The sequence below is a fragment of the Bos mutus genome, chromosome 1, assembly GCF_027580195.1.
Source record: "Bos mutus isolate GX-2022 chromosome 1, NWIPB_WYAK_1.1, whole genome shotgun sequence".
NCBI classification, from domain to species: Eukaryota; Metazoa; Chordata; class Mammalia; order Artiodactyla; family Bovidae; genus Bos; species Bos mutus.
In genome coordinates, this window is record NC_091617.1 from 73,053,401 (window position 1) to 73,076,925 (window position 23,525).

The 23,525-nt window shown below is 39.3% G+C and overlaps 1 protein-coding gene across 2 annotated transcripts in view; it reads left to right on the forward strand.

Moving 5' to 3' along the window:
• ATP13A4 (ATPase 13A4) overlaps positions 1-23,525 on the forward strand; it is a 125,913-nt gene that overhangs the window by 40,664 nt on the left and 61,724 nt on the right. For both annotated transcript variants that reach the window (XM_005903388.3, XM_070371637.1), the window contains exons 2-7: positions 1,692-1,865; positions 13,454-13,600; positions 17,353-17,423; positions 17,517-17,597; positions 19,192-19,261; positions 21,015-21,149. In XM_005903388.3, the coding sequence (XP_005903450.2) occupies positions 1,692-1,865; positions 13,454-13,600; positions 17,353-17,423; positions 17,517-17,597; positions 19,192-19,261; positions 21,015-21,149 (678 nt within the window). The remainder of the gene's footprint in view (positions 1-1,691; positions 1,866-13,453; positions 13,601-17,352; positions 17,424-17,516; positions 17,598-19,191; positions 19,262-21,014; positions 21,150-23,525) is intronic.

A 23,525-nucleotide genomic window follows, 5' to 3' on the forward strand; every position in this document is an offset into this window, starting at 1 on the left:
CAACTGGAGTGTGAGACAGAAGAGTATTTATGTCAGGATAGACATTCTACTTTGCAAAGTCAGTCAAGAGCTTGTATTTCTGCAGTGAGGTGAACATTTTATCAAAGGCATTCCAGATGTGAACACTACCTAAGGAAGCTATCAGCACCTGTGTGCACTGCTGATAAGAGAAAGGAACCCAGTAATTACGCCTGCAAGCAGCTTTCAGCCAAGGATCACAGGAACTTTCCTGTTAATACATCTTTATCAAGTTGAGACAGGAAAGTTGGAGGATTTAAAGTTGCACGTTCCAGATCCCCCTTTTTCCTACCAGGCAATTCTAACAAAAGTAGAACAGTTGATACTAAGAATTCTTAGATCTAAATGCCTGTAAGCTATGTCAAATTTCCAATCGAATTTTGGGTCTATATTCCAGGAAATGGTAATGTAGCAGCAACAGCAGTAATTACTCATGTTAGCACTTTTACATAGTAACTCATTTAAACTTCACAGCAACCCTGGGAAGTGGGTGCCATCACCACCCTCATTTTATGGATGACAAGGCAAGAAATTAAAAGGTTAACTTACTTGTTCAACCTCACACCCAGTAAACCAAAGACTAGGCTTTGAATCTAAAGTATCTTGATCCAGAGAACATGCTTTTAAATCAGACATGCTCCTTCCTCTCAACCTTAGTTATTATACTTAATATGTGATATACCTATGGCTGTGTGGGCTATCACTGTGGCATAGAGACCATAAACCTCAGGGGTGGTTTTCTGTTCTGTCCCTGGCTTTGCTTGGAAGGAAAAAGTTTGTCCAGATTATAAATTTATTATAGATCAGACTCTTACCTTGTTAATCTTTGCATTCTCCATGATCTTCTATTCCCCTCATGGCACATAGCAGCTGCTCAATAAGCAGGAGTTGAAATAAATCAAATAGCCTTTATGGGTTTTCCCCCCTTAATATAAAATTCTTTTTGCTACTAAACAAGAGAGAAGGGTGGAAAGGCCTAATTGTCTTTACCCCAAATCCCCAAAGGCAAGCTGAGATTTAGTTGTGCATTGTCAAACAGTTTCACCAAATCCTGACTTTGAACTCAAGGCCTGGTTCCAGCTTCCCCCGTTCCATCCCTGCTCGTCCTACAAAGCTGCTGGTCTCAGCTAGGGAAATCATTCACTGCTGCTGTCTCACACATGGCTCATGGTCACATCTGTAAAGGTTGTGGATCAAGTTCAAGACTTGAAGGCTGATGAATCTGGGTTTGAATCTTGACAGCAGAACTTGCCAGCTCTGTGACCTTGGACAAATCATTACATTCAGCCTTTCTGAGCTCAGCCTCATCATTTATGAAGTGAGGGTCATATTATCCTATTCAGAAGATGCTTGGGAGACTTAAAGAAGGTGATGTATCATGTAGTATAGTGTTTGGCTCAGGGCAGCCAGGTGCTGAAATTGTAAAAATCGAATTTCCCCAGTTGGAATACAACTTCTTGGAAGTCTGAAATCACAGCTTATGAAGAATTTTGTCAGGGGTCTTTCTCCACTTTCTCAAGCTCTCACTCCGTTCTTCTGTTCTCCCCTCAACCTCTTCAGTTTCTTCACACTCTGCATATCCCTCCACCAGTTTCGTCAGCAAAATTCCAACTTGTTCATTTGTTGTTTATTGTGCTTAACTAATATTTGGATTCATTTTGGTTTTGCCCCAGGAGATATTTGGCTACCGGACTCAGAGTTGCCGGGAAACCCTCTGCCTTGCTGGATCCATCTTCTCCTTTGGGATCCTTCCCTTGGTGTTTTACTGGAAACCTGCTTGGCACGTGTGGGCAAATTGCATCCCATGCTCCTTGCAAGAGGCAGATGTCGTGTTGCTGAGGACAACGGTGAGTGTGTCCCTGATTCTCTACCTGGCAGCCCTTTCTCCTGAACATCTTGATATGGGATGGCTGTGGGGAGATGAGCACAAGGCAGGAGGTGGCTAGAGGTCCAGCCTCCGGATCCATCTTAGCCTTACAGTTATTTACCACAAATGATGTGATTTCATTAAGAAGACCTAATTCATAGGGCATTCCTTTTAAAACTACAATTGTAGTGAATGTCAGTGTAGGGAGTGACACCTTAGACTTGTTACTTAACCTTTTGGGACCTCAGTCTCTCTCTTTGTAAAATGGAACTAGTGAAAGCATGTGTTCTCTCTTGGGTTGGTGTGAGGATGAAGTGAGATTACATTTGTAAAAGCCATTTACAAAATGTAAATGGTTTGATCACTCTCATTTACAAATTGTAAATGATCTTTGGTCATTATCAAAGATTGTTTTGTGTGTCTGTGTATTTTTTTCCTCTTTCTTGTTTACTTTTTAAATTATGAAAATATGATAACACATTTACAGGAGAATTGGAAAATATAGAATAAAGTTATAGTACAAAATATACAGAATATATTTCCACTATATATTACAATTTTTAAAAAGTAGATAAATTTAGATTTTTAGTTTGAGTTTCAATATCAAACACTAAAAAATTAATAGAATGATTATACAGAGATATAGAAGGATTTAGTAGACCTGAAAAGCACTGTGAACCAATTTGTTTGTGTATGTGTTTTTTATCCAGCAACTTTACAGGCTTACTGAACAAAAGGACTTGCTGTAGCCTAGATGCATCTACATATAATGGCCTTGCTCATGTGGGTGCTATGTCCTTCCCTTACTGCTGCTGCTGCTGCTAAGTCACTTCAGTCGTGTCCGACTCTGTGCGACCCCATAGACGGCAGCCCACCAGGCTCCCCCGTCCCTGGGATTCTCCAGGCAAGAACACTGGAGTGGGTTGCCATTTCCTTCTCCAATGCATGAAAGTGAAAAGTGAAAGTGAAGTCTCTCAGTCGTGTCTGACTCTTCGTGACCCCATGGACTATATAGCCTGCCAGGCTTCTCTGTCAATGGGATTTTCCAGGCAAGAGTACTGGAGTGGGGTGCCATTGCCTTCTCCACCTTCCCTTACTAGCCATAAGCATTTCCTTGTAGGACAGAATACAGGAGGAAAGTACCCTTTTAGCTAGGAATCCCCAACACTCTCTACACTCAATCAGGTCCCGTCTCTTAGTTGCATGTTGGCTTTGCAACTGAACATACGGTGGAAAGTCCAAAAAAGCATTGGTGCCTCAGGAAACTGTATTCCATCACTCCACCCCTAACTCTTTGAAAGGTTTTCTCTCATTTCACTATCCTCTTCAACTAATCAGAGCCGTTGAAACCACCTTCAATCTTGCCTTTTTCATCTTGATTTCAACCTTAATTTTTAATTACCTGCTCTTGTGAGTCATTTTAAATGGATTCGCTATGCCGGAGGCTCTCCAAATAAATGAGGTGCTAAATTAGTCTTTATGTAATTAGAGAAGAACTCAATTATTTCAAACACTTCTACTATGTGAGTCTTAGATAAAAATAAGCTTTGGGAGCCAGAAGTTTAAAAGTCTGCTGTTGGGTTATTTGCATTAAAATGACACTTTAAGAAAGATACTATTTGAATTATATTATAATAGCTGAACAGTAAAGATTTCCCAGTAAGGAAGCCTGGATGACTCCTATCTGAAAATGTGTTGTATATCTGTTTTTTTGTGTTATTAAAAAATCAGTACTTGATATTTATCATCAATCTCACACTGGTAAGATTACAGATCATTATCCTAGATACTGATTAGGTAGTCATTTTTTTTAACTGAAAAAAAAAATAGTAAATGTGATATACTGGCTGGAAGTCTTTAGCACCTAGTTTATTTTCTGTTCCCCTCCTTTTATTAAATGCCTCAAAGAGTGACATTTTTTCCAAATGATAAGAGTAATTACATTTCTATTTTATAATTTTAAAAGTGGCATTTTATTCATTATCCATCTACTCCTGAATTTTAACCAATATTTGTATCGATGCCACATTTCTATGCAAATAACACGATTTACATTCATTGGTGTTTTGAATTCAGATGATCCTGATGATTTCCGTAGTTTTTATCTTTATTATAATCACAAATAAGTTTTTTCCCTTCATTGTTATTGTATGTCACATGTTGCCAATGTGCAGAAAACATTGTGATGATTGACTATTAGGCCTGACTCTAGGCATATCACTTCTATGTTTTCATGGGGAACATTTTCCCTTCAGTTTCACCTAAAGATGTCAAAGGTAGGGGCTTTAATTTGAAAACTTCAAAATCCCACAAATCAGCCATGCAAATGACACCTGCGGTCCACCAGACCCCCAGATGCTCATCAGCCACCAGCATGTGTGATGATATTTCCTGGATCCCTTATTTCCTCCCCTCCCTCTTCCTCTCCAGCCTCTTCTCTCCAAACCCAGGCTCCCCACTTCAGCAACATTTTCTAAGGTAACCAGATAATTTGTCCATGATTTTACTCTTGCATTTCTTCTGATATTCCCTATTTCCTCCATGCATTCTTTCACTTATTTGTTCATTCATTATTTGTTGAGCAAGTACCAATCGTCTACCAGGCATTGTTATAGACACTGGGAATACAGCTATGAACAAAACAGATAGCAATCCCTCTTCTTACTGAGTGACATTCTGGAGAGGACTCAACTCATTTACACTTGCATGCACTCATCCCGACATTCTCTTTACAGTAAATACAGAGAGTAGGCATTCTATCTCTACTTATTAAACCTACTCATTCCTGGGCCATAAATCACCTTGTCTATTCAATCTTTGTTGATCCATTCTCTGTCCTAAGTCTGGAAGAAATTAATCACCTTTCCTTCATTCTTTTTTAGCTCTATATTTTCAAGTCTCATTGCTATAATGCTTTCTGCAGTCTACCTTCTATTACAGTGCAATTCTCTTTACATTTTACAAAGCAACATCTCCTTGATTATGCTATTTTTTTTTTATGTTAGGCAAATACTTTATACATATTCTCTTATACAAGGTTCATAAGTACTACCTCCTTTGGGAAGCTTTTCTTTTTTTTTTTTATTATTATTATTATTTTTTTTTTTTTTTACTTTACAATATTGTATTGGTTTTGCCATACATCAACATGCATCCACCTAATTCTCACAACAGCCCTGGAAAATGGCATTATCATTTTTATCTTAGAGATGAGGATACAGAGAGGACAATTACTTTGCAACCTGGTAAATGTCAGTCAGGATTTCCCTCTCCCTTCCTTTTTGTCTCTTTCCTTTCCTCCTCCTTTTATAAATTTGATGAGCACAGGTTGTATGTCAACCATAGTGCTAGCTCATGGGCAGGGCAAGGAGCAGGAAGTATTATAGTAAAATCAAGGTTCTTTACAGAATTCATCAGATCACTATACAAATAAATGCAAAAATCCAACAGTTACAAGTTTTATTGGGTTGGCCAAAAAGTTCGTTTGAGTTTTTCTGTTACATCTTATGGAAAAACTTGAATGAACTTACTGGCCAACACAATACTTAGGAAGGTTTCATGGTTATCATAGGATTGTAGGTAAGGAATTGACCAAGTCAAAAAAACCAGGAAAGACTTTTCCGAGCATCAGAGGATGATAAACATTAAAAGGTAATGGTGGCTGATGGGGAGGAGCACATGGGGAATGGTCCAGGTAAAGGGGTCACATGGATAAAGAAGTTGAACCTGAGTTCCTAATCCCTAAGCCCAGAGCTCCCCCACTATGTTATAGTTCTTTTTATAGCTTTTTCTCCTATTAGACTAGAAGTTTTTTGGAGACAGTGGCCATGGCTTTTCATTGTGTGTAGCACCTAGCTCGTGTCCACAGCAGGTGCTCAATAATTATTTAATTAAATTAAATAAATGAATTGAATCTGCAATAAATGGTTTCGCAGATTCTACCAAAACTATCACGACAGTAAAGTGAAATACCATGATTGAGAAAGTAAGAGGAGATAGTATTACGCTACTTTTAGGTACACATTCCTTTCTCTGAATTCTGTTTCCCCATCCTCCTACTTTCTAAGACAATGGCACCCCACTCCAGTACTTTGCCTAGAAAATCCCATGGATGGAGGAGCCTGGTAGGCTGCAGTCCATGGGGTCGCTAAGAGACGGACACGACTGAGGGACTTCACTTTCACTTTTCACTTTCATCATTGGAGAAGGAAATGGCAACCCACTCCAGTGTTCTTGCCTGGAGAATCCCAGGGACGGGGAAGCCTGGTGGGCTTCCGTCTATGGGGTCGCACAGAGTCGGACACGACTGAAGTGACTTAGTATCCCCTTACTTTAAACTACTTTTTGGTTAAGAATCTAGCCAGAAATGCCTGAAATTTCATAAGCTGGCCTCTCTGAGATGATTTTTTGTTAAGGCAAATAGTCTTGAGGTTACTATCTTTTATAAGATAGGACTATTTATATTGTGATTTATGATTTGCAAAGTATTTGCATATATGTTGTCTTATTTGATCCTTACTGGTAGAGATTATTTTTTCCCTATTTTACAAATGGAGACATAGAGAAGTTAAAAGAAAGGCTCATGGTTCCAGAGCTATAAGCAGTGAAAACAAAATTTATGGTGAGTTGTTAAGGATTTCTGTGGGTTTTTTTGTTTGTTTGTTTGTTTTGCATATAAACATGGATACAGCCTATTTAAAGTCTCAAGAATTGCAATTCTGGAGACAGATTTGGGTACCCTGAAAAAGTGTTCTGGGAAAGAGAGATTGAGGGGTAATAAGAATAAAAAGTCATCACTGTTGCATGGGGACAGTTGTGATTGACTCTGATACAAGTCAGAACATGTCTGTTCTTAAGAAATCACAGTTGTTTCTGGGTAGAGGTCTGATAAATGAATAGACTGATGTAAGTTATCTTAGGGTAAAGGTCTGATAAGTATTTTGAATTTGTGGCAGGTGTTGTGGATGACTTCATCAGACCAAAAAGTCAGATTTCATCCAGGGTTAAAGGTACATACGTCACACTTCCTTAATAGTCTCCTGCCTCCATTGAAGAGTGCTCTCTTAGCAATACTGACTCCATTTTGGTTTTCCATTCACAGTTCTCCAAATTTCTCCCTTCTGATAGAGATGTATCTTTAGAAAGCATTGATGATCAACCACTTGGTTATTTGACATTAGTATTAACCGCCTTGGCACTGGGGAGACTCATTCCCAGAAAGCCATGTCCCACAGAGGAGAAAGAGAGGTGATCATGCAGAAGGTATATGATTTTAGAGAGTTTAGAGATCTCATAGCTTGAATTTTAAAACTTTAGTCATGAATCAGGTACAATAATAAAAAAAAAACTCACTAGTTTATAAATAACAGTTGGAACAAATTATATCTGCTTGCTCAGATGGCTGAAGTCTTTTATTATGTGTGGGGAAGACTTATAAGATTTGCATTTGCCCTTGACAAGCAATTTTAAGGAGACTGTTTGGGCCAGAGAGTCCTTTTAGCAGTTTGAGTTAAAAGACCTCTTTTCCATTTTTTTCAGTCTTATGATTTGGAGATGGTCTAGACAGGAGTTCCCTAAGAAGATGAGGTAGAACATTTATATCTCAAAGAAACAGGGGGAGAAATGCACAACTCCTCTGAGGATTTTTGTTCCCTTGGGGTCAGAATTAGGGCCGTTAATTCAAAATGACCACAATAGTCATAGACATTTTCATTAGGTCCTTACAATTATTGTTGTAATAATCAATCAACAGTGCTATTAAAAGAAAGTTCAGAGAGATATGGAGAGCAAGGAAAACATTGTGGTGAATCTTCAGAGGAACAGAGAGGAGCAGAGTGGGAGTGAGAGAGTCAGAGACAAAGAGAGCTCTCAGAAGCCTCAGAGGAATTTGCAGTTCTGAAATCCTTCTACAGAATTGTGAGCAGTTTCTCTGAGGGAAATGGATTAATTGTTATGTTTCCCGAGTCCTCAAAAATGCCTGTTGAGATATGCTTCCATTTTTGCCTTACATTTTTCTAATTGACTGCATGGGTGAAAATGAAAGTGTTAGTCGCCGAGTCATGTCGGACTCTTTTGAGACCCCATGGACTGTAATCCACAAGGCTCCTCTGTCAATGGAATTCTCCAGGCAAGAATACTGGAGGGGGTAACCATTTCCTTCTCCAGGGGATCTTCCCTACGCAGTGATCTAACCCAGGTATCCTGCATTGCAGATGGATTCTTTACCATCTGTGTCACCAGGAAGCCCTGCATAGGGAAACTAATTTAGGAATTTCAAAGAAGCCCCATGTTGGCCAATTTTATTATAAATCATCCCAAGTAACTGTAGTCCAGCAAGACAAATACTTGCAGAACTCAGGTCCATAGTTCTTATATGCAAGACCAGCAGAAATTCCAGGAGACTGCCCTTAGAGAGTGAACTTCCCATATTCCAAGAGTAATTACTTACCAGAAAAAGAAAAAAGAGAACCAAAATCATTAGAATAGAAGCTAGCAAACCAAACAAAACAGAAAGTGAAACCTTGAAGGCCACTGGGGCAAAATAGAGAAGATAGGGAGAAAGATCCTAGAGGACAGTAGCTGGTAACAAAAGACAGCCTGCCTCCTACCAAGACAGGAGGTTCAGTACAGAGGACTTACTGCCATGTCAGGACAATGGTCCTAGGTCTCCTTAGGGCCACTGAGGAGACCACGGAGCACACGGGAATCTTGCTGTTACCTCACTCAGATCCAAGGTAATATATACAACCCCAAATGAAAAATACTGATTTCCTACTACCTCTTTGGAATTTTGCAATGGGTAACATTTTTTTTTAAGGCCATCTTAGAGGTACTGCATTTTGTGAAGTGAACTTCTACACAAGAGGATAAGCCTGAACTTGAAGTGACCATTACACTGTTACTTAAATTCCAAGAGATGAGGTGCTTACAGCAAAAGGTTGGAAAGAGATAAGCAAGGTCACTCACTTCATTCACTATAAAAGTTAGTCTGGTATTTCCAAGGTTCAGCAAGTGCAAGTCCACAGAAGATAAGAATTGTCCAGGTTTGCTTCTCTTTCTGTCCAGGTCAAACCTAAGTCTTCTGTGTACATTCCTTCTTTGAAATCCACTCAAGTTATTTTAAATCTTATTCTTTTAGAGTTCAAGGACTAGACTGGTCTGATTCATTCTCTTGGTGAAGAGGAGGTAAAGATGATGCTCAAGCATTAAAACACCTAGATTTGCCAGGCAAACAATTTGGATTATATGTATTACAAAGCAATTATTTAAAGTGGTAAGTCTTCCAGTGTATTTAAGGATTTTATAGCTCAGTAAGCGCTTGAGAGAGCTGGGAAACAGATTGAAGAGGAAATAGCCATTTCTAGGTAAATATACTTCTTTTCCAGAAAGGAGAAATAGACTGTTAGAGATTCTAAATTTTTTTTAAAGGGAAAATAAGTTCCTAGTTATAGAAAATCTCAGGAACAGCATATTATGGAAATGAGGTACAGCACTGCACCCAACCAACATTTGCCACGTCAGCTGTAGGCCAGACTCAGCCTGGGTCACAAACATTATGCCTTTAATTCTGAAAACATCCATGAAATATGTATTATCACCCCCACTTCCTGGATAATGAAAATTAAGTTCAGAGAGTGGCAATTTTTTCAATTGGGTTTGGAACTGAGATTTGATCTCATGAAGGAGCCCATGCCCTTTCCATACTGGACAACACCAAGTTGAAAATGGAGAGAAGTTATCAGCTCGCCCAGGGTGACCACTCCACAGTGACACACTTTCCTTCCCTTTCTTTGTCTTATTTTCTCCTTAAAAAGTTGGGTGTATTTCTTTTTTTTCAATTATCATTTTTAAAAAGTATACAATTTTTGAAGGTTACTTTTCATTTATAGTTATTAAAAATATGCATGATTTTACAGTCTTTAACAGAGTAGTAAACAAGGGAAAAGTCACTGTGGCATCTTTATTTAGCATATAGAGTTCTACTTTGCATTATAGAGAATTTGAGTTAAAAGGCTCCAGGAGTAAAGAGGATGACAGGAAGGGGATGAGCTTAGAGACAACTATATCCAAGCACCTTCAATTTAGTGATGCTTTAGACTGTAATAAGAAGAATTTCAGCCTTTAATACTTGCCTAGACTAAGATACGCAGTCAGTACATTGGATTAATACTGGCTCGTGAGAATTTGGGAGTTCCAGTGTTCCAATTTGCCTTTTCCCTTTTAGGGATTACAGTCTAGAGGTCGGTTTGCTGTCACACTGAACGAGAGGGTGACAGCTTGATTTTGGGTGTCAGATTCTCTGTTGCTAGGAGATCAGAGATTCTGAGCAACTGGATGCTATTTGATACACAGTCTAGAAATCAAGGTGACTTTTATACATGAACCACAGACACTGTTGGATGACTTGTTGAAACAAAGAGGAAGCAGACAAGATTTAGCATGAGAAGACCTGGTCTCAGGTCTCTGCTCCCTCTTGCTCCCCATACCAGATTGGCTTGGACAATTTTTTGCCTTGTTGATGGAGAATTTTCTCATGTGCAAAATGGAGATTTTAATATCGGCTTTGGAGATTTGTGAACCTAAAACAGGACAACTGGCACAACAATTGTTTATAAACTACCAAGTAATCATTTGAAAATTACTAGTTAATATCCTTTTGCTTCATTTAAGAGGACCAAGAGGACCTTATCTTCCTAATTGTCCTCACTTGGTGGTCTGAGGTCTGTGATCCTGATGCCATTTTTGTAATTTGTATTCCTATTTAGCTAAAAATTATACACTTTCTTACCAAGTTTTTCATTGATACTTTGTTTGATACTTTGTCCTTTGGCAATCTTAGCTCAGGCTGGGTATAAAATGGCAGTTCAATCAAACTGTATTTTTAAACAAAATATGGACTAGAGCAAAGGGTAAGACAGGATCTAGAAGGTCAGGGGGTTGAGGGTGTCAAATCCCTGCTCTGATGGTTACCAACTGTGACTTAGTTTCCTCCCTGTAGAATGGGTAATGAACAGTAACTACCTCCTAGGGTTTTTGAGCTTTAAATGAAAGCATACACATGTGGCATTATATGTGCCTAAATGCAGCCATGAAATTAAAAGACGCTTACTCCTTGGAAGGAAAGTTATGACCAACCTAGATAGCATATTCAAAAGCAGAGACATTATCTTGCCAGCAAAGGTCCGTCTAGTCAAGGCTATGGTTTTTCCTGTGGTCATGTATGGATGTGAGAGTTGGACTGTGAAGAAAGCTGAGCGCCGAAGAATTGATGCTTTTGAACTGTGGTGTTGGAGAAGACTCTTGAGAGTCCCTTGGACTGCAAGGAGATCCAACCAGTCCATTCTGAAGGAGATTAGCCCTGGGATTTCTTTGGAAGGAATGATGCTAAAGCTGAAACTCCAGTACTTTGGCCACCTCATGTGAAGAGTTGACTCATTGGAAAAGACTCTGATGCTGGGAGGGATTGGAGGCAGGAGGAGAAGGGGACGACAGAAGATGAGACGGCTGGATGGCATCACCGACTCAATGGACATGAGTTTGAGTGAACTATGGGGGTTGATGATGGACAGGGAGGCCTGGCGTGCTGCAGTTCATGGGGTCGCAAAGAGTCGGACATGATTGAGCAACTGAACTGAACTGAAAACTAATAAGTGGTCAATAAATATTAACTGTTGTATTACTGTTATTGGAAACACAAAGTTTTTCTCATAACAGAGCATTTGACTCTTTCATGTGGTCAAAGGCAAAGCTGTATGATGCTGAGCTGTGTCAAGCTGTGTTCTAGGGAACTGGTGGCATATTCCACAGTACCTAGAACATGCCCCTGTTCAGTGGCTTAGTACTGGAAATGTAGCCACCTTCAGTTATTCTTAGGCTGTGAAGGTAACTCCATGCAGATATGATTTGATTTAGTAGTTAAAAAATGAAGTATAGCCAACTTTACTGGTTTTTAATAGTAACTCATTAACTTTCAAATTTCTACTAAGGTTTTTCCTTCCTCCCCTCCTCTCTTTTTAAAATTTCCTCTCCTTTTCTCTTCTTTCCTTCTCTTTCCTCTCCTTTCTTCTCTTCCTCTCCCTTCTTCTGTTCTCCCTACTTCCTTTGCTTTGCCTTCCCTGATCATCTCCCTCCTCTCTCTCTCTCCAGTTGTCTCTCTCAGAATCTGTGCTAAGCCAGGCTGGAGCACAGACATCCATCAGACATGATCTCTACCTACAGTCTGAGAGATGTGATAAGGTGAGGGGACAAAGGATGATGCAGTGAGGTAGTATGTGGTAAGAATCTCAAGTAGCCTGATGATTTAGAGGAAAGATCAGAGAAGTTAGGAATGTTCCCATACATGAACTCTGAGTCAGACCCTGAAGGATGGTTAGGATCCGGCCCCAGGAAGACTTAAAGATACACACTCCAGGCTGAGGAAACAGCAGGCTTGGAGGTGGGGTTTGCCTGAGGAAAATCATTGTAAGAGACTTAGCTACAATAATTACTAACGCTTCTCACTGCCTTTTGCAGTCAGCTCACTCTTCATGGCAACAGTGGTTGTGATGGAGACAATCTCTGGTTCTGACCTACATTCCTAGGCCTCAAATTGCTTCCCAGGCTTCACTTTCCTGGCCATTCTTCCTTGCTCCTGAGGTTTACCAGACATCCGAGTGGAATTTACGTGTGTCATTTACCCATTCAGACAATAACCATTGCTATTGTCAATCAGTCTCTAAGCAACCATCATGGTCCCTGTTACTCAGTCCAGTGCTGCTGCCTCTTGTTTTATGCTGTGATGGAGTCATCAGTGAACTGAAACTGAAGCAGCCTCAATTAGGGTCATGCACAAAGATGCCTTCCTCAGTGCTGCCTATGCCAACATCTTGACAATCACCCCTGGGCGTGTTCAGCTCACACTTTCCATACTTTTCTCATCCATTCATCAGATTCTCACTGAGTGAATCAAAATTCCCCATGTGGATGGGATGTAAGCGACAGTAAAATATGACACCTACCTTCAAGATAGACTGGAAGAACTAAGAGAATGTAAGGCAGAAGGTAATTGGGAGCACAAGAGAGGGACAGTGGCAGTCTTTTGGAGCTGGTATAGGGATGGTCCTCCCCACCCCCACCCCCACAAGAGGTGTTAAAGGGAGTGGCATTGAAGTTAAGCCTCAAAATAAGAGGATGGTTCAGTTCACCTGGTCTCTTAGCCCTTTAGAAACACTTTGGAATGCTTGCTTGTTTGGGACTTTTTTTTTCCCTATGAAATTTGTATGTGGTCGTAGCCCCATGGTTGGAGGGTAATAGGGAACACTGGTTCTTACCTGAACATCTGCCTCATGACTCTTGAGTGCTGTCATATGCCACCGCATCATATTCACCTTCTGATGCCTCCGTAAGTGATGACAAGACTTTGCCCCTTAAAGCTCTAAATCTACCAGCTTTCAAAGACATGTAGTCCCATCAAGAGGGTTTGTTAACTCTGCAAACTTACACAGTTATATTAAAACAATGCTTTTCAGGTTGAATTTTAGCCTGATGACTTCCTTAACTTCATGGGAGTTTTGGTGTTTATTTCCTCAGGATGAATTCCAAACTTACTCTCGGAAAAAGGTAATGTGGATCTGCCTGTCAGCCTTGAACAGCGCATTTAGGCTCAATCCTGACAATCCTTTCATCACCGACGAGGAGAGCATCATAAATAGAGCCATAAGAAAGCCAGACCTAAAGGTAAGTACGATTATGGCTCCTGCAGATGCTAGAGAAGGTGAATCTTTTTTCCTTCCAAATACAAGATTAAATTCATATATAGTCAATACTTTAAAGTAACTATAAATGGAATATAACCTTTAAAAATTGTGAGTCACTATATCGTACACATGTAACTTACAGAATATTGTACAGCTGCTATATATTTCAATAAAAATGGTTAAATTCAGATCCTCCACTGTGCCAATCTTTAATTTACAGTATAGAACATTATAAAGAATATGGATTTTGGAGCCAGAGCTCAGTTAAAATCTCATCTTCATCCTTCAAAACTGTAATCTTGAGTCATTTATTAAACTCTGATAATGCCGACTGCTAATATTAATTGATGAAATTCAATTAATTAAGAAATGCAAAGATCAATATGGTTGCACGTATGTAGTAGATGTTCAGTGCATATTAACTCTTAGGAGTATCATGCCCTGTATTATAAGCTATGCAACGGGATTTGTCTTACAATAAAGGTTAATCCCCAAAGAATATCCTAGGGAGTTTATGTCTATAAAATGATCTTATTTGAATTCTGTCATTCAAATGTATTTGGGTTACTCTTTTCCCATCATATTAAATTAGTATTACTTGAATTATGACTAGTTAACATTCATATTTCAGTCCAGTTCAGTCGCTCAGTCGTGTCCGACTCTTTGCGACCCCACGAATCGCAGCATGCCAGGCCTTCCTGTCCATCACCAACTCCCGGAGTTCACTCAGACTCACGTCCATCAAGTCAGTGATGCCATCCAGCCATCTCATCCTCTATTGTCCCCTTCTCCTCCTGCCCCCAATCCCTCCCAGCATCAGAGTCTTTTCCAATGAGTCAACTCTTCGCATGAGGCGGCCAAAGTACTGGAGTTTCAGCTTTGGCATCATTCCTTCCAAAGAAATCCCAGGGCTGATCTCCTTCAGAATGGACTGGTTGGATCTCCTTGCAGTCCAAGGGACTCTCAAGAGTCTTCTCCAACACCACAGTTCAAAACCATCGATTCTTTGGCGCTCAGCCTTCTTCACAGTCCAACTCTCACATCCATACATGACCACAGGAAAAACCATAGCCTTGACTAGATGGACCTTTGTTGGCAAAGTAATGTCTCTGCTTTTGAATATGCTATCTAGGTTGGACATAACTTTTCCTTACAAGGAGTAAGCGTCTTTTAATTTCATGGCTGCAGTCACCATCTGCAGTGATTTTGGAGCCCAAAAAGATAAAGTCTGACACTGTTTCCACTGTTTCCCCATCTATTTCCCATGAAGTGATGGGACCAGATGCCATGATCTTTGTTTTCTGAATGTTGAGCTTTAAGCCAACTTTTTCACTCTCCACTTTCATTTTCATCAGGAGGCTTTTGAGTTCCTCTTCACTTTCTGCCATAAGAGTGGTGTCATCTGCATATCTGAGGTTATTTATATTTCTCCCGGCAATCTTGATTCCAGCTTGTGTTTCTTCCAGTCCAGCGTTTCTCATGATGTACTCTGCATATAAGTTAAATAAGCAGGGTGACAATATACAGCCTTGACGCTTCTTTTCCTATTTGGAACCAGTCTGTTGTTCCATGTCCAGTTCTAACTGTTGTTTCCTCACCTGCATACAGATTTCTCAAGAGGCAGGTCAGGTGGTCTGGTGTTCCCATCTCTTTCAGAATTTCCCACAGTTTATTGTGATCCACACAGTCAAAGGCTTTGGCATAGTCAATAAAGCAGAAATAGACGTTTTTCTGGAACTCTCTTGCTTTTTCCATGATCCAGCGGATGTTGGCAATTTGATCTCTGGTTCCTCTGCCTTTTCTAAAACCAGCTTGATCGTCAGGAAGTTCACGGTTCAGGTATTGCTGAAGCCTGGCTTGGAGAATTTTGAGCATTACTTTACTAGTGTGTGAGATGAGTGCAATTGTGCGGTAGTTTGAGCATTCTTTGGCATTGCCTCATTTAAAACATATTTATAACAGACTTCTTTCTCTGAAATTTATATAGGTGTAGGCAACTATTTAAATTGGTTTTATGAGCTCAAGGTCAGTTTTTAAAAATAATAAAATCAATTACTGAGCAGTTCTCTACTGTCAATTGTTACCACTCAGTTGTCTTAATTGCCAAAATAAACAAAAGCAAAAAAAGGTCAAGCACCCAGCTAACAGATTGCTTAACCTGTTAGCTGGCCATGAACCTGGAGAAGTAGGCATCCCAAATCATCCCATGGACACAACCTCAGAATATTATTGGCCTCTACGATCTTTAAATTTTTTAAAAATATTTTTTTATTTATTTGGACTTCCCTAGTAGCTCAGGGGTAAATAATTCACCTGCCAATGCAGGAGATGTGGGTTCTATCCCTGGGTTGGGAAGATCCCTGGAGAAGGAAATGGCAACCTACTCCAGTATTCTTGCCTGGGAAATCCTGTGGACAGAGAGCCTGGTGGGTTGCAGACCATGGGATCACAAAAGTTGAACTCGACCACAACAACAACAGCATAATTTATTTGTTTTGCTGCACCAGGTCTTAGTTATAGCACATGGGATCTTTAATCTTTGTTGGTATCTTTAGTTATGACATGTGGGATCTAATTCCTTGACCAGGGATCAAACCTGGGCTCCCTGCATTGGGATCTCAGAGTCTTAGCCACTGGATCACGAGGGAAGTCTCTCCACCATCTTTAATTCCATCAAACAAATAAATGGACTGACAAATGAAGACACATGTTCAATAAAATATGAGGAAGGGGAAGAAGTCTTGAAAAGGAAACTTCTGGGACCTAGGCTCAATATCTGCATTTATCAGTGTTTTTAAAAGTGCCTTAGTTGACTCCAACTATTGCTGCATGACAACATGACAGTCTTACCGTTTCTCTTTGTGCTTAATTAGATCACCAGTTAAGGGAAGTTCAGATTCATAGGTAAAATTGCTTTAAAAATTAGAAACAGAAAGTCCTAATATAAGCATTAACCTTTCTTCTCCTTCCCATCGCCAGTACCCTCAGATGCTCATTTCCTAGAGTTCATTTTCTTGAATAATGCCCTCACAGACTTCTAGAACCTGTCAGTCTAATCTTTTTTTTTAGTGTCTCTTCCATAGGTTATTCTGCAAATCTGTTGCTTACAAAATTAAGTTCTAAATACTTACCCAAGCATTTGAGAATTCATACTCTGATCTTTATTTATCCTTCCAGCCTCCTTCTCCATTCTGCTGTCAAATAGGTCCCCCCTCACCTGCCTTTCCCCACAACTAAATTGTACAAAACCTCTTTGAAATGTCATCTTCTCATCTGAACAAAATTCTTCCAATCCTTTAAGAATGCAGCTCTGATTCTTCTTCTCCATGACACCTTCTGTCATCTACCCTCTATATTTCTACAGTATTTCAATCCTATAATTTTTGCTTTATTATGCATTCATTTCTTTGACATGTATATAATTTGACTGTATGATATAGTTTTCCCTTTTTATAACATATTTCCTTCCCTTGTTAGGTTATCAAGTAGTGGAATGCAGAGGCTGAGTTTTACTTATATAGTAAGTCCATGGTGCACATTGACTGAATGAAGACTTCAAATAAGGAATGCCATTTCTGTCATAGCCAAGGACAAGATATGCTAGGAAAGGATAAAATCTTAAGTATGTTAGGGCTCTCCCTTTGCTTCTTCCACAAATGCTTCTTTAGTCTCTGGATTGTGTGTATCCACTGATCCTCAAACTGGGGATTCCTTAGTACTTTTCTTTTGCAGGTGAGGTGCATAAAAGTGCAGAAAATAAGATATGTTTGGGACAACTTGGAGGGACAGTTCCGGAAAATTGGGTAAGTTGTTTGAGCAATTGTATCCAAAAAGAAAAAGACTATCTCAGAAATATTTTGTTAAATATGTCTTTCTCAATATTATTATTATTTTAGCTGTTTGGAAGACTGGCTAAGTTCTGCCAAGATACACCTAAAGTTTGGATCTGGTCTGACAACAGAAGAACAAGAAATTAGGTACCAAGTTTATTGTTATCTATCTATGTACCTATAGATGCATAGATGCCTGTACTGTTATCTATATTGTTATTGATCTATACTGACAGCTAGAAATGACTGTCACCAGGTAGTCTAAAAGAGGGCCCTGGAAATGGCTGTCTTAACTGGTTATTAATAATATCAGAATATGTTGTAGTGCTCTATTTAATATTATTAAAACAAATGTGTTTATATACATTATCTCACTTCATCAGAGCAACTTTGTGGGTGAGTTAGAACAGACACCCTTATCATCTCAATAAAACAGACGAAAAATCTGAGACTCAGAGAGGTTAATGGCCTAAACCAGGTCACACAGATGGAAGTGACAGAGGAAGAATTACATCTTTGACTATAGGTTTAGTTATCTTTTTACTCTGCATGATGCTTCTCAAGGTTACTATAATAAGGTTAAACCAGTTTTGACTAATCAGGAAATATGTATTACAATATATAATGTAGCAAAATAATAATTATAGAGCAGTAGAAAAATATCACTCAAGACTTGTAGCTCTTCTACAATTCTAACTCAGTTACTGGGCATAGGAGTGAGGTTTGGGAAGGGCATTGTGTTGAATGTCAAGAGCCTGTTACTAATTTCCTGTGTGCTTTAAGCACATAGCTTCTCCTTTCTGGGTTTCAGTTTCCTAATTATTAAAAGTGGGGAGGAGAGCTCTATACACATGTTGCTAGTCCTAAGTTTCTATGATTCCTGCATTCCCCTCCTGACCATTTTAGAGTGGAGCTTTGGTGGCACTTTGAATAAACCCACAGTCTACAGTATCAGCCTCAGTTGGATGCTTGTTAGAAATGCAGAATCTCAGACCACACCTCACCCTTACTGAATCAGAATCTTGCCATTAACAAGACCACAAGGTTATCTACGTGAACATTACATTTGGGAAGCACTGCTGTAATACATTTTGTTAAGTTCTTTGATCTGAGCATTTACATAGAAGCCACAGATAAAGTGTTTTAGTGTTCTTAAGAGCAAAATACTCACAGAGTCACTGTTCTGTAGAATCAAAGAAACACATCTCTGAGTTTTCAATTAAAGAGCTGTGTATCTGTGCAACTATTTTTGAGAATTCAACATCTTTTCACTCACTCACAAAATAAATTCTGCAGCTTCCCAGAACTGAATAGGAGGAGGGAAGCAGGCATGGTATTTCTTATCAGTAAAACTGTTCTCTTGTAATGAACCCCTGTCCCACATCCATGGAGCCAGAGCTGGGGAGAGACAGAGTTGAGAGGGTGCCAATCCTGAAACTGCCTGAATGGAACAATGACTAAAATTAAACATCCAAATTACCATCAGGGAAAAATTTAAACTTCATGAAGAGTCTAGTTCAATAAATGTAACAGGGTCATGTTTATTGGTTTTGCACCTGGAAACCCTCCCCTTCTCCAGTTATTTTGAGAAAGATGGAGGTATTATGTTACAAGAGAGGCTTATATTGATCTGACAAGTGAGAAAATGAACATGGAACAGACCTTTTTATGAATGAATGAGAAATCATTTATTTTTATAAATAAAAATAAAGACTGAGTGATCTGTGATCTCTCCCCACAGGAGGTTAATATGTGGGCCAAATACTATTGATGTTGAAATCACACCCATTTGGAAGCTGCTCATCAAGGAGGTAATCAGTATTTTCTCTTGGTGCTGGCTAGAAAAGTTTGGTTCTAGTCAAATGATCAAGAATGCTATTTGTCCATGGAAACCATAATTTGGACTATTTTAAAAGAATGCTAAGCATAGTCACGTCCCTCCTCTTTCTTGGGGTCTATTTTGGCATACACAATGCCTGTTAGAGCATAACATAGGATGCTCATGTGTTTACTTACCCTTTAATGACTCAGTGAACATAGGATTTCCGTTCTCTGTGTCCTTTTTAATCCAATGCTTTTGTCTCCTGTCTCATCTTTGTGACACTGTAATAATAATTAAAACTTAACCAACTCAATCCCTTTCTTATGGGCAGCATACACAATTTCCTCAGCACCTAAAATTGTAAGAGAAAAGTGTTTGTTCCGCCTTATTTGTTCTATTAATCTCAGTGTGTATGTGTGGGAGGGAAAGAAAGATTTGACCATCATTTATGTCCTTGAATTTTTTCTCTTTGACTCTATCCCTGGGCTTATTCTTCATTTTACAGTGATTACTGACACTGTAACTATACAGCTATACTCTGGATCCTCTCCTGCACATGATCTCTGCTCCTCCTTGCCTTAAAACAGGCTTAGTAAACCCCAGCTTCTTTCTCAATAATTTTTAGCAAGCTTTAAGGCATGAATGAGAGCAGAAGAAACTGATAAGAAAAGTTTCTGTGTGCTTATTCCCTAACCAGAGGCAAAGATTACAATTTCTGTTTTAGAAAGATGAAAATCAACTAGAAGGAATTTGAGTAAGGGCACAAAATGTTTTTAACCTGAGCAGGATTACAACTGTTGGAGTTAAATCTCTACTTTCTCCCATAGTGTTCTAGATGCTCAGCTACAGATTACCCCTTCGGCTTGGCTCTCTATGAGAAAATTTAGTCTTCAACTCATACGATAAAGTACTTGAAAGGCTTCAGATATGACAGTGTTTGTCATAGAGAAGGACAGTAAACTAGAAAGAATTTAAACTTTGTAAACCTGACCTACTACTTCAGTCTTCTGAAGGCCAGTAAATGTAAACCGGATATGATTCTACTACTACATACACATGACAGACATACACTGTGTTAGTTACTCAGTCGTGTCCGACTCTGTGCGACCCCTATGAACCGTAGCCCACAAGGCTCTTCTGTCCGTGGAATTCTCCAGGCAAAAACACTGGAGTGGGTTGCCATTTCCTTCTCCAGGGGATCTTCCTGACCCAGGGATCGAACCCGGGTCTCCTGCATTGCAAGCAGATTCTTTACCATCTGAGCCATCAGGGAAGCCATGATATTATGTACTCCTCAAAGGACAGTTGTCAAAGGACAGTTGTCATGGTCAACATGAGGAAACATGAGATGATACTTCATAAATTAATAAGGTGCCGTATGATTAAAAGTAAGTTGCTCTGGGGCCAGATTGTCTAGGTTCAGGTCCTGGTCTATGATACTTGCTGCTCTGTGATGTTGGGCAATTTCTCAATATCTAAGGCTCAGTTTCTTCATCTTTACCATGGGGATAAGTAATGACTTCTGTTTTAATGAGATAATTATGGGAATTAGATGAGTAAATTCAGGTCAAGTTGCTTAGTGCCATATCTAGTACATGGTAGTTGCTGCATAAATAAAATAAGAATATTTTATAGGATGATTTGTGTCATGGAGATGATTATGACACCAAAAAAGCCAATGAATAGCCAAGTGTAAAGCCTAAATATCTCCTTTGTCTTCTTGTTTTTATGTCTGCCAATAGGTTTTAAATCCGTTTTATGTATTTCAACTCTTCAGTGTCTGTCTGTGGTTTAGTGAAGACTATAAGGAGTATGCTTTTGCCATCATAATCATGTCCATCATTTCCATCGCTTTGACTGTATACGATCTCAGAGAGGTGAGTTTAACCACTAACACTACAGTCTCAAAAAGGAAGAATTCTGACTTTGTTGAAATTTTGTTAGAAAAGAGTACAATGGGGAAATAGTCATTGCCCACCATGTGTGTGCTCAGTCGTGTCTGACTGTTTTGTGACCCCATGGACTGTAGCCCACCAGGCTCCTGATCCGTGATATTTTCCAGGCAAGAATACTGGAGTAGATTGCCATTCCTTTCTCCAGGGGATATTCCCAACCCAGGGATCAAACCCAGGTGTCCTGCACTGCAGGCAGATACTTAACTGCTGAGCCACCTGGAAGAAGTCACTGCTCACCTCATAACAAATGAGACCACATTTGTAAATATCTAGCACAACTGCTCACGCTCAGCAAGTACTGGTTCTTCCATTCCTTCACATCTCAATCCCTAACCTTTCAAGTTATTTTCCCCCTCTGTTTAGTTTATTAAGTTTTACTAGAATATGTGTATATTTATGAATTAAAAATAAGTGAAAAATACGTAGAGAATACTGATGGATCTTAAAGATGGTGGAGGTAGAGGAGTCTTTAATGTTTAATAGGGACTTCCGTGGCTTAGTCAGTAAAGAATTTGCCTGCAATGCAGGAGACTGGGCTGGGTCAGGAAGATCCTCTGAGAAGGAAATGGCAACCAGCTCTAGTATTCTTGCCTGGGAAATCCCATGGGCAGAGCAGCCTAGTGGGCTACAGTCCATGGGGTCTCAAAGACATGGACATGACTTAGTGACGAAACCATCGCCACCAAGGAATGTTTAGTATCTTTACTCTTTATGTTGAGTTGGTACTCATTTGTCAACACCCCAATCCAACTCTTGGTTTTCCTTATACCTATACCAGGGGATCCAGGTGCTGTTGGGAAAAAATATTACACTGTGTAGGTTGGTTGACTGTGTTATAAACCATGAATATTGATCTCATCTGGGCAAGCTTTCTATATGTCTCTAGTCAATGTGCTCTCCAATTGTCTGAAATTAAAGTTTCAGACCAAACCTTCATTCGAGTTTCTAAGATGCCTAACTATTCACATTCTACCTTTCCTCTAACTCAGCTAATAGTCTGTTTCATTGCTTTTTTCACAAAGATGGAAACTATAAGATGGGAATTTGCTCAATTCCCTGTTCTCCAACAACCAGATGATTTTTGTCTCCACCTTCCTCCTGCCTTGATCTCTCTTACATATGAGGAAATGCCATTTGCCTGCCTTCTTCTTCTTCTAATTTTTTTTTTGTGTGTGTGTATTTATTTTTATTTATTTGACTGCACCAGGTCTTGGGAACTCTTAGTTGCTGCATGTGGGATCTAGTTTCCCAAGCAAGGATTGAGCCCAGGCCCCCTGTTGGCCCCCAGGCTCCTATTGGGAGCTCAGAGTCTTAGCCACTGAACCACCAGGGAAGTCCTCTGCCTGTGCTTTATAGCATTCTGTCCTCCCTTCTCAGCCTGCTTATGTGGTCAGCGAATGACTCCTGCTTCCCCTCCTTAAGAGCTTTCACATCAGCATTTAAACAAGCTCATGTTTCTCTATCAGCACTTAAACATGCTCAAGTGTTTCCCAACTTAAAAAAAGAAAAAGAAACAAATGAAAAAAGTTTTCATTTGTTTACTGTACCTTAAACTTCAGCTATGACTCTACCTCTTTTCTCCCTTTGAAGCAAAACTTACTGAGCTCATTTTGCTTTTTTCTTCATTTACTCATCTCCCTCTCATGTCTCACCCATACTGAGCTGGCTTCCTCTCTTGTGATTCCATTCAAACAACTATTGTTAAGGTCACCACTATAATCCTAAAATAACTTTAAAATTAAAGGACAATATTTTTCTTTAAATTAGGTGGTGGTGTTGTTTCTTGATAGAAGGAATAACATATGGATGTAATAAAAAAATTCACACAGAACAAAACTGTAAATGAGGAGTAAATACTCCCCTTCTTTCAGTGTTTGGGTCTCCTTTTAAGAGGCATTCACTGGGACCAGATGCTTTACATACTTCTAGCACAGTTAAACACATATGCATTAATTTGTTCTGTGTAAATGGAAGTATACTATATATACTGTTATACACTTGCAATTTTCACCTAATATATCTTAAATATCTTTCACCTAATATATCTTAAATATCTTTCCATATCTGCACAAATATACTTTCTCTAAACTTACCATAATTTTGAAGCCAGTCATATGGATGGATATTTAGATTGTTCTAGTCTTTTGCTGGTAAAACACTGATATATTGAGGATATTTGCACATATATGTTTTCACACATCAATGTATATGTGTGTTTACAAATATGTATAAATCACAAATATGTGTAATTTATATCACATGTAAATGTGTGTATAATGTATCTGTATTGATAAGGAG